This window comes from Squalius cephalus (assembly GCF_949319135.1).
Source record: "Squalius cephalus genome assembly, chromosome: 12".
In the NCBI taxonomy this organism is placed as follows: Eukaryota; Metazoa; Chordata; class Actinopteri; order Cypriniformes; family Leuciscidae; genus Squalius; species Squalius cephalus.
The window spans coordinates 32,482,044-32,494,313 of record NC_137133.1 but is presented as its reverse complement, the minus strand read 5'-3'; the positions used below and the strand labels follow the sequence as shown (position 1 = coordinate 32,494,313).

The 12,270-nt window shown below is 36.9% G+C and overlaps 1 protein-coding gene across 2 annotated transcripts in view; it reads right to left on the bottom strand.

Annotated features, from left to right (window-relative positions):
• The window catches only part of atad2b (ATPase family AAA domain containing 2B), an 88,542-nt gene that overhangs the window by 42,901 nt on the left and 33,371 nt on the right, over positions 1–12,270 (bottom strand). For both annotated transcript variants that reach the window (XM_079888478.1, XM_079888479.1), the window contains exons 23-24: positions 8,638–8,760; positions 4,292–4,411 (exon numbers count right to left, since the gene is read on the bottom strand). In XM_079888478.1, the coding sequence (XP_079744604.1) occupies positions 4,292–4,411; positions 8,638–8,760 (243 nt within the window). The remainder of the gene's footprint in view (positions 1–4,291; positions 4,412–8,637; positions 8,761–12,270) is intronic.

Sequence of the window (12,270 nt, the reverse complement as noted above, 5' to 3'; positions counted from 1 at the left end):
TATATATATATATAGATATATATAGATATAGATATATATATATACATATATATATATATATATATATATATACATATATATATATATATATATATACATATATATATATACACATATATATATACACATATAGTAGTTATATCTAACTAGTAAATTACTCAAGCATGGCAAGTTATTATTTGTTTTGATTTAAATAAAAGAAAACAAATAAATACAATTGTATTACAGTGTTTTTGAGAATTAAAAGAGAATTTAATAAGAATAGTCATTGAGAATAATGAGAGTTAGAAGAAAAAAAATTACAGCCTCTATTCAGAATATAATTTAATACTTTTTTCTTTTGACAATGAGGTGAAATATGACTCGGACATGACTTCATGAGACCTGGAATATGCTGACTTCAATATAGTATCTTCTCATAAATACCCAGAAGCCCCAAGCATCATGTAGACCTGCCATGAACATGTAGAAGATTTGAAGTGGACACAATGTTAAACAGGCATTTTGTTGCAGCTAGTTCACTCTGATTCAAGGACAAAGAGACAAAACTTTGTCAAAATCAATTGGCAAGCATTAGTTTGAGGACTCAGAATTTAAGAATAACTTAAAACCTGAAGATCCTTGGATCAATTTTCTTTTCAGATTAAATTGTCAGCTGAGCCCAAAATCAGTAAATGCCATTAAGCCAGATAAAAGGAGAAGAAAACACGCTACTAATAGCTTTTTTTGACAACATCAAAGATAAAACTAATCACTTGGGGGATAAGGGTAATTTAAGGATTCCTCTCCTCAAATTAGTATTTGTTGTTGGGAAAAACAGATGGAAGGTAGATGAAATTCTTAACAACCTCTTAGGAGCTGAAAGCTTGAGCTTGTGCTCACTCACCTCGTGTTCGCGAGCAAGAAATATAACACAGGCAGACAGAAGCGCACCCATCTCATCCTGAGGTGTTTATTGCACCTAACAGCCACCTTCTCATCTCTCAAAGATGCAATCATTCTATGTGTTTCTTTCCCCTTGTGCTGTTATACTGTACGGTTCTAGACAGAGACTGTGAGATAATCAGAGAGACATAGGACATCTTGTGGCAAGATGAGGAAGCGCAGGACACAAATTAAGACAGAATTTCTAAACCAGTGAACTACTTTAAATTTGTATGACTAGAGAAATGTATTGAAATGTTTAGGGTAGGTAAAACGTCTTTAAAAATACAGTAAAACTAAAATATTATGAAATATTATTACAATTTAAAATAACTGTTTTCTATTTATTAAGTAACATGTATTTTATTTCTGTGATAAAGCTGAATTTTCAGCATCATTACCATCAGAAATCATTCTAATACGCTGATTTGCTGCTAAACATTTTTTATTATTCTCAATATTGAAAACTGCGACATTTTCTTTTCAGGATTCTTTGATAAATGAAAAGTTCTAAAGAACAACATTGAAATTTGAAATGAATGCAGAATAAAAGTAATCATTTCTTTCTTAAAAAGTATACTGACCTCAAACTTGAATGGTACTCACTTGACAATGCGCACTCAGTCATTTCTAATAAACTGAACCCAAATTCAAACAATATTGTGATTCGCATCGTGATCTAGATATCTATAATAACATCAAGTCTGGGTTGAATCCTGAATAAAAGATTATCACTCAAAACACAATCTAAAAATAAAACAACCCATGACTGATCCCTTTCCTTTCTGTAGCAAGCCCATACTAGTCAAAATGTCCATCAGATCCACTATATCTGAGATAGTTGCTAATTAATCTCCCAAAGTGCATGTGGATGCAATCTAATGAGTCCACGCTGGCAAAGCTGCAAGAACGAACTTGCTTATCGCGCCAGGGGTGGTAATGGCGGCTCACAGCAATTCACACCATTACAGCTCAATCTGGCAACATGGCCGCGTGATAGGTTTAAACAAGCCACTCCTCCACAAAAACCTTTTTGAGGCACAGCTAAAAGCCTTTCTGAAGCAGAGATGTGAGATGAATGTGATAAAACACATTCCCAGCTGCTGCTCAGATCCACCAGCACGACTCGCCCCAGAGTAGGTGCCGATAGTACTTTCTGACCCTCATGGCTCCTGAGCATTCCCAGCATCCCTCTCCATCTGCCAAGCCGCCACAGTAGAGGACAAGCCTGGCTGGTGCTACCGAGGCGGTGAGGGAGTGCAACCAGAGGGCAATGCTCTGATGCTGGGAAAAGTTCTGCTCTGGGAGATCCTGCAGCGTTACGGTCGCAACACCTGCATAAATCCTGGCTGATTCACTCTCGTGCATATCAATAGCAGAGGAACTACAGGACAGCAGTGATTGGATGCATTTGTACATTGTCTGAAAACACTATGAGATGGATTATTATTCTCTTTGCCTGTTTTTGTCAAGCATAACACTGCTAAAATATATATATATATAAAAAGAAAAATTGGTGCTTGCTCATGCAAAAGTCGGCACTATGATGCTACAGAATTAGTAAGGCACCAGAGTTCTTCTGACCAATGCATTTCTATTATTTTCAGGACTTTTTCAAACATTTCATAGACGGCACTCACAAAGAGTAGTTTCCAGTCTAAGAAATGGTTTCTAACTGTGAAGCCGAACAAATTATGTAGACTACAGAAACTACAATTACTTTTCAAGGACTTTCTTTCCTGGAAAACAAACTTTTCAATGACCATGGGAACCATGTTGGGTGTTATGAGAGATTGTTTACAAAGTCAAAGGATTTATTTTTATTTTTTTAGTAATCCTAAATTCATCACTTGAGAAAGTAATAGCTAAACATTGATTAGAAAAAAAAAAAAACTGAACAATAAGCTTTTGTGCTGTGTTTCTAGAACAGTGTTTCAGACAGATGCCAAATCTGTTAAATTAACTTATAAAAGCCATAGTGGAAACAAACAAGTTGCATTAAGGCAATAAAGTATCTACCATATTAGACATTGAAGCACAAAACATATTGGAGAGAGATTCGTTTTCATTCAGCCAGGTATGCAAATGTTTTTGTAAGACTGATAAGATTGCAAATGGCACTCACAAAAATGAGTCATATCTGTAAGCAAATTCATTAGGAGTTTGATAAACAATGAGACAACAACAGAGGAATCTCAAACCATTCAATTAGGGGGTGGATGGATTGACATTGTAAAAGGAATTGTATAGCACACTAACTATATTTTATAATATAAATATTTAGCAGGAAATTCAGCTAAATAAATAAATAAATTGATTAATATTTGCATACATTAAAATTATCTTATTTTTTGGTAAATAAAACACTTTGGTAAATAAATAAATAATTTAATTAATTTAATAACTAATTAAATTCCCCTCACAATATTGTCTTGTAATCTCGTGTCAAGAGTAAATTTTTAGTAACATTTTTCTCATTATTTAAATAATATAAAATGAATTAATAAATATTCAAACTAATTTACATTTATTAAAACAATCTTTTAGTTTCATCAAACAAGTTTTAAAAATAAATAAATAGATAAAAATAAATCCCCTCAAAATACTGTATTGATTATCTCATGTCAAAAAAAACTTTTTTATTTTATTGAAATTGTTCACATTAATATTTGAAAGTATTTTAGCAAATTAGTATTAGTATTTTAAAGTATTGTACTATATTTCAGAGTAAAACAGAATATCGTTTAAGAAAAAACATTTTAGTGTTCCTCCTCCCCTTCAAATTTGATTTCATGTGAATAAAAAATTCAATATTAAATTTATATTTACATACATTAAAATAATCGTATCTTTTGGTTTGTATCCATTAAGTTCCATAAAGAAATACATATACTGAGATGAAATAAGAACATTTAATACGTAAAGTATTATTTAAATGGTATGGCACAGCCTCAATCAGCTGACATTTCCTTGGTCGCATAGTTTACCACGTCATCCCATCCAGCTCTACGTTCAACAATCTATTATAACAACTGTTTTAAGTGACATGGGGGCTTCAGGCACCTACAGACTTCTACCAGGGGCACAGACAGTGACCCCTTATTCACCTTCTGATTGAGGTTAAAGACAAGCAGCGGTTTAACGGCAGAGTACCCGTCGCACAATCACACCGTCCCTTGTGAAAACTCCTTTCACAGGCAGAGCTGTTAGCAGAAGTGTCGGACCACGCAAGGCTCGGTTTCAGCACACCGAGCCAAAGTACAGCTTGTTCGATCACCTGGAAATAGTCTAGCCTAAGAGCTGCCACACAGAGAGCAGAGACCTTGACAATCTCTGTTGTTGGCTGTTGTGTTCTGCATGTACTCACTGCTGCAGTGCTTGTCCACTCCATCACACTGAGAACTGCTTAATCCCGCCTCCTCTCCCACAGGCTTCCTGGTTGCCACGGTGCTTGGAGTGATTGGCGGCTGCGGTGTGGTCTGAAAGGCTGGGAGAGCCAAAAAACACAAGTTACCACAGAGACCTGAACTGAACTGGAAAAATATCTGACAATATGCTTGCTAAGAAAGATGTAAAAACTAATCTGCAAGTTTTCTTCTTCCTTGTAATTTATATACTGTGAAGAAGTTTTTACTGCGTTGTAATTTTCTAGTGAGATTGCAAACAATGATATTTATTGCGAAAAGCAATTTTTCGAACAGTACTCTACTTGTGAAAAATATTGGCTTACAGCACAAAACAATATAAAAGCCCATTATTAAATTGGCATTTTGCTGAATATTTATAGTATCCCACTATTTTTCCTAGACAGCATCAATGTGTCTTTATACATAAAAATATATGGCTGCCTTCAGAGGAGATTTTAGAAAGATGGTCCTTCGCAAGGTGATCAAAATCATGTTCTAAGGAATCAAATTTTACCTGACAAAAGCTAAAATGAAAAGGAAAAAAAAAAAAAAAAAATGATCATACATAATTGAAGAAGCCATTTAAGTTGGGATTCTAGAGACCAGAAAATCAAAAAGACTTGGTAGTGGGCTTTATCACATTTTTGAGACCCCATTAAATCAGGTTTGTGGCTTTTAAGGCCTGTTCACACCGGGACGAATTTCGCGCGCGATATTCGCCGACGTTTAACGCCTCGTGACTAAACAAAGGGCGCCAATGTGAGTGTGCACACCGACGCGAAAAACGCCACGCGTAAAAGCGTAATTTTTTAAAAGGCGCCTCGGGTTCGTTTTTTTGGTTTGACGCACTGCGTCAAAAACTATCCGACCAATGAGATTGGCGCTTTTGCTCACGTGTCTGGAGCTTCTGAAGTTACAGTAAAACACAACTTGGGGGCGCTCAAACACAAAACGGTCTTGCCGAGCACACATACGTAACGGCGAAGAAGATATACGCCAAGTAGCGTCTACACTGCCGGTGTGGTGAAGTATCCGGTCACTCTATACTATAGTGATGGGTCCGGGCTGAGGACCCAAGCAATCCGATTGGTTCAAAGCACGTTTTATGGGTAATCGCTTTAGTGCCTGGTTACAAATCATACAAAATCACTTTATTATAGAAGACGTTTGTACTACGTTATAACGAGTCATTAATGTATTTAATGTATTTTAAATTATACGTTTCATATACTAGTATTTAACCGAAGTTATAGATTGTGAAATTAAACATTTCTCCTTGTTAGTGTGTTTTTTAGTTAGCTTAGAGATATAAAAGATTGGATGACGCGCAATTTTCTTTTATTAAATCCTGACAAGACAGAGGTAATACTTATCGGTTCAAAAAACCGCCCACAAAACCTCTCACAATACAACTTTAACATAGTAGGATGTCCTGTTATCCTCTACAGTAAAAGACCTGGGTGTTATACTTGACTGCAACTTTTGAATATTTCATATTTCATATGTTACAAAAACAGCCTTTTTCCACCTTAGAAACATTGCTAAGCTACGTAACATGCTATCAGTTTCTGATGCAGAAAAGTTAGTTCATGCGTTCATGACATCGAGACTAGATTACTGTAATGCTTTATTAGCTGGTTGTCCTGCATCCTCAATAAACAAGCTACAGTTAGTCCAAAATGCCGCCGCTACAGTTCTTACTAGATCAAGAAAATATGATCATATAACACCGATTTTATCATCACTACATTGGTTACCTATAAAGTTCTGTATTAATTACAAGGTATTGCTACTGACTTATAAAGCCCTAAACGGCTTAGCTCCAGTTTATTTAACCGATCTTCTATTGCCCTTTAATCCATCGCGCTCTTTAAGATCACCAAATTCGAGGCTTTTGGTCATACCTAGGATATCCAGATCATCCAAAGGAGGGAGATCATTTTCACATTTAGCTCCAAAACTCTGGAATAGCCTTCCTGATACTGTTCGTTGCTCAGACTCGCTCTCCCAGTTTAAAACTAGATTAAAGACGCATCTCTTCAGCCAGGCATTTATATAATATTTTTAATCTAACAGTTAAATCCGGTCTCTAGTTCATAAACGCCAGAGGAGAACTAGCCTGGGTTCTCCCAAGGTTTTTTTTTTCTCCATTAGGTCACCTGATGGAGTTTTTCGGTTCCTTGCCACTGTTGCCTTTGGCTTGCTCAGTTGGGGATACTTAATTTAATCAATCAATCAACAATACTATTGATCAGCATTACCAAACGTGGACGTTTTACACTAGAAACAAACACTGATGTACTCTTTTATTTAATACTGTGAAGCTGCTTTGATACAATCTGCATTGTGAAAAGCGCTATATAAATAAAGTTGACTTGACTTGACTTGACTTAACTTAGATAGTAGCATAGCATACAGCTAACGTTATCCGATGATCGTGCTATGAGCTTTACCTGATATTACTGCACTGATACTGCCTTACCGTATCGCGAGAACAGATTTAGATCAGGCATACTACTGGCATACTAATTGGGTCCTCAGCCCGGACCCATCACTTCAGAGTGACCGGATACTTCACCACACCGGGAAGAAATAAGACGAGGAAGATGCAAGGCAAGATGAATGTAGAGCTGCTGGTCTCGTTGGTGTCGGAACATAAAGAACTATATGACAAACGCGACATGACTTGCTCTCTTCTTCTGAGTGACAAGCGAGTGTCAGAAGCGTAAAGTTGCGTAAACGCCACCTTGTGTACCGGGGTATTTCTGTTTTACATTAAGCGCCATCTAATGTCAGGGAATGAATTTGCATGTTCACTCGGCTCATCGTCAGCGAAAATCGCTTGGGTGTGAACACAAAAAACACGCGCGCCGATATTTGTCCCGGTGTGTACGGCCCTTTAGACTGTCTGTTAGCTTTAAGGGTAATCTATTTGCTGGTACTCCTAATACATGACAAAACTTCACTTAAGAAAATGATTTTAGCCTCAGGGAAAACGGAATAAAAAATATTGATGACTCATCCTGCATTCACTCATCTTGTCCAATCAAATGCACACTAGATTGATAATGCCCCACCTCCTAATACCGCCTACATCAAATTGGCAATAGTAGTAAATCATGTTAATAGCTTTAAAGATAATTAAAGGTTTCTACCTTAATATATATATAAAAAAAGACAAGCCTGATCCAAATTTCCTGTTTTTAAAGGAAATACATCAACATAGGAAAGAAAACTGCCCTTGTCAAGCCATTTCATGGTGGTCTTTAATTCAGATGCAGCCCAACTTAAAACTTGAACACCACAATACCGATACCCATAACTTCTCCACTGCACCATATAAAATATTCAACAGCACTTCTCTAGAGCAGGTCATTTTTTACCCCACCGTAATCGTTCAACACTGAACCGGTGCAAAATGAAAAGGAACCGAGGGGCGGCTCAGAGGGGGGCCGTGTGAGATTTTCGTTACAGCAGACACAAAATGAACGAATTACAGGAACCTGAGCTAAATCATTCTGAGAGAAACCCCCTGGTGATTAAAGGGTGGTGGGGGAGCTCGTCGCCAAAACTCTCGCAACAGCCTTTAATGTGACCTACAGTAATCTTTTTTCCTGGAAAATGTAGCCTTTTTTCTTTAAAATGAACAGCGCAACATTATGTGCCTTTAAGGATTAAACCCTTAACACAAATGTTAGTGCTGATGAGTGTTAAACAAGGTACTGGCGTGCATGCTAAAATCTAGGGCTGAAACACAATTTGCATATTATTCTAAATGATACCCTGTAACCATAAGTCTCTTAAGGACTGGTATATTAATTATTCAAATACATTTATTAATTTGTTTATTTATTTGCATGCATAAGCTATGTAGAAATAAATAATAAATATGTATTTACAGTATATACATACTTATAAACAAACAATACATACTATATTTATATACACATTTATATTTATTTATATATACAAACTACCTAGAAAGGAAATAAAAGAAGATTAAATTAAATAAATAAATAAACAAATGCATTAATGGCTTTTTACAGTGTAAACGTGCAGCTCTAGGTGATGACAAACAAACTACAAGTTACATATTTGGTGCTATAAACAGCACTACATGGAGAATAAGGAGAAAACTAAAAATTGTTTTCATTCTAAATCAGCCTCAATTGGTCTAAACCTGGAGCGTTAAAAACAGTAACTGCAAATGTTAACGTGTGCATGTGTTTTGGGCAAGAGGATTGATTTGTGATACAGTGCACAACGTGTGAACTGAAAGTCTAGCTCAGAGAAAGTGTTGCGTCACCTCTCTTCTTGCGGGACTCCTTGATCTCCTCGCACATGCGGTCGAATTCAGGGTCCAGTTCAGAGGCGATCATGGCGTGTGCAGTATCCTTCAGACTGCAGGCCCTGTGGCGGATGATTTTATCTGTATGCAAGCACAATGGAAGACGGTAAGGCCACAGTCAATGAAAAATTCATTTGGGTGGATGAAGAAAGAGCAATGTTCCTGAAGACTGACAGCAAGATTTCTGGGTTTTAAAACAGCACAATTAGTTGAATAAATAATCAAGACTACAAATACAACGACTGCAATTAGCTAATCGTGGGGGGAAAAAAGACAATTACAACACAACAGAACACAAGCTCACCCATTATAATCAACAAGGTTTAAATAAGCATAATTTATTCCAAATTTGAATAATAGTAAATTCCATGACTGCATTGTCAAGGGAACTAATTATTATAATTCTTTTACCCAGCAACCTGCTGGGTATGGACAAACTATTAAGTAAAAATCAAAGTCTACCCTTATATACATCTGACAAATCAAAGCCTATCCTTATATAACTGCATTTCTGCAGTTATTTTCTAAAAGAGTTGAACACCCATACATTCCCAATGTCATGTTGGGAAACGTTTAACTTTAAGCAAATGAAAACTGCAGTAACCACCAATAGAAGCAAAGATATTAACGAACAATGCATATGAATGGTAAGATGGTGATATTAATGTTACCATGTAAATAATTTTTTTTTTTTACATGGGTTATTACAGGCCTAAAATATAAGTCAAAACGTGCTATAGGTGGTGACAACGAACTAGCCTAGCCTAGCATTCATCAAAAAAATTGGTTACATACAGTATATAGATTTTAATCAGGATAGCACCATATTTAAAGGGATAGTTCACCCAAAAAAAGAAAATGTGGTCATCATTTACTCATGTTATTCCAAACCTGATTGAGTTTCTTTCTTCAGCTGAACATAAAAGAAGGTATTTTAAAGAATGTTGGTAACCATACAGTGTTTGGTCCCCATTGATTTCCATAGTATTTTTTTCCTATAATGGAAGTCAATGTGTGCCGTCAACTGTCTAGTTACCAACATTTTTTAAATATGTTCAGCTGAAGAAAGAAACTCATACAGGTTTGGAACAACATCAGGGTCATCATGAACAACATTCATTTTTGGGTGAACCATCCCTTTCATTTTTAACAGGAATAAAAATGAGGCTGTGACGGATAGAATTACAGTGTGTTCAATGGATTGTTTAACAACGTACTGATTGTTAAGCCGACAAAACGTCGTTTTGAAAGTTGTGAGAAAATTCCATGATCTAGGACCTTTATACAGTGCTTGCCATTGTACGTCTATCCCTCACAGCCTCATTTCATTTGCGTTAAATTCAATTTGGCGTCTAACCAAACTATGGTCTATACTGATACTGTTGCCGTGTTTCAAACGACTCATTCACTGTTCCCTACAAAGTGAAAGTCACATAGTCTGCACCACCACATGGAATAAGGTGACAAAAACAAAACTAGATTTCTTCCGTTCTGAATCAACAAAGTGGTTTAAACTGTGAGCACCCACTGCAGAAAAACATTTTCAGTTAATGACCTTTGACATGCTGCAAAGCTACTCCAATCACTTTATTTTGGCCATTTGACTGAAATAAAATGGTTAATCACAGATATCACAACCACTTTAGTGTTCTACATTTTTTTCCAGACACAAAGATTTAACAAAAATGAATAATAATAATAAAACGATCCCCTTTGGGGCTTGGCCCCTAATAAACAAAGATTTTGGAAACAACAAGAACAAGAAAAGAACCTCAGAGACACATCAAATCAAAATAAAAAAAGATTGGTGCTGTAATCAGGCAACGGCTCTCTGTAATTGACTGAGATTCAGCCGAAAACCTCAAGCATCAGCTTTTTTTATTAGAAAATCTGAAAAATACTTCTGAGGCAGGAGCGCTCCACGGGCAGCCAATCAAAGCATCTCTGTTTACAAAAACACACTGGTGTGAGAACGGGGATTACTGTGTTTTCTCAAAGTTCTCAGAGCAACCATTTGCATTCTGTCCTCTTTCCTCTCTCTCTCTACGTTAAATCAAGCAGCTTTTAAACATGTAGGGAGGAAAAGTGTGTGTGTGAGAAAAGAGCACGCTACTGGGTAGTCCTCATTACTCCAGGACAGGCTGCAGGTCAGGATCTGGCAAAGGTTGCCTCTTAATTGGAAGATGGGCCTAATTAAGCCATCTAGAGCGAGTGAGAGGACACTCTTTACTCCAGTCAAGGATATAAAGGCAGGCTGAGAGGAAGAGAGTGTAAACACATTTATTTTGACTTTCAAAGCATTGTTCAAAGATCTCAGACTGCTAGTGCCAAAATTGACAAATGAACAAATGGACCTGAGAGAAATTAAATCAGCAATGCTAGGTGGGTCCACAACGCGCGTACACTCTGCTTATTAAACACACAGGGACGAAGAGCAGCACACACACATGCCAAATATTAAAATGAAAAGGATTACAATGTAAAAGATTATTATTGTGTACATAAAGATATGGTGGAATCCGGCTTGTCCCATAGATGATCTGCTTGCTCACTTTTACCTCGCGCACGAGAAGTTCCGTTTGCGCTCTGGAGACGGCTTCGGTCTTTCCACTATCACATTCTGTCATGTAAATAGCGAATCTGCCATGGCGCGAGCGCAACTGGCATTTAAAGGGAATGTGAGATGAGACTGATTGGTTTAACGCACGTAAATCCCAAAACACACCCATACTCATAAAGAGAATAGGGACAACCCTTTTAGACCATGCGCCTGGTGCGCCGACCATTTTTCTCATCGTTAAACTAGCAAAAGTGGATTCGGACACACCCTAAGTGAACTTGCGTCCTGCGCTTTAGACCACGCACTTAGATTGTTAAAATAGGGCCCTATGTCAACATATATGTGTGTATACATAAATACACAAAGACATTTAAATTGCATTCACAATGTTTTACTACATTCTCAAAAATACATACTTCGACATCCCCATCTATGTACATACTTTCAGTATGATCTATGTGAACTGGGATGCAGTCTTGAAAGTTTAAGCGGTTGGTCTAGAACAGGGCTGGAAGGAAACTCAGCTGATGTCCAGGGGCAGAATTAAATCATTTGAATTAGAAGAACCTTAATCAAGGTCACACCAAGATGTGATTTTGAAACTTCAGCTGGGGTACGATTTCAAAGCACACATTTTCTAGGAATCTGACTTTCAAACAACCACTGCAAGACTCTCTCTTTAATAAAGGGAGGTTCCCGTACTCTGTTTGGATCTGCACAGAATTGATGTACAACAACAACAGTGAATGAACAGGAATAATACCTATATAGCGAAGGAACAGATTTTAAGAAAAATGTTCATGCTTCACTTGTGAGAGTAATGCTTAACAAATGGAATTTTTGACAGCTCCTAAATCCCATATTCCCCTGCTCTAAATGGACCAGAAGCCTCTTTCAGTTTCCTTATTAATGTAGCTAATTGCGTTTTGTCTTGTTCCTTCAGTGGCTCCTCTGTGGACGCTGCATTTAAACAAATGACCCACGTTCTCCCAGCAAATGGGCTACTATGATTTATTCATAGGCACCGGCTG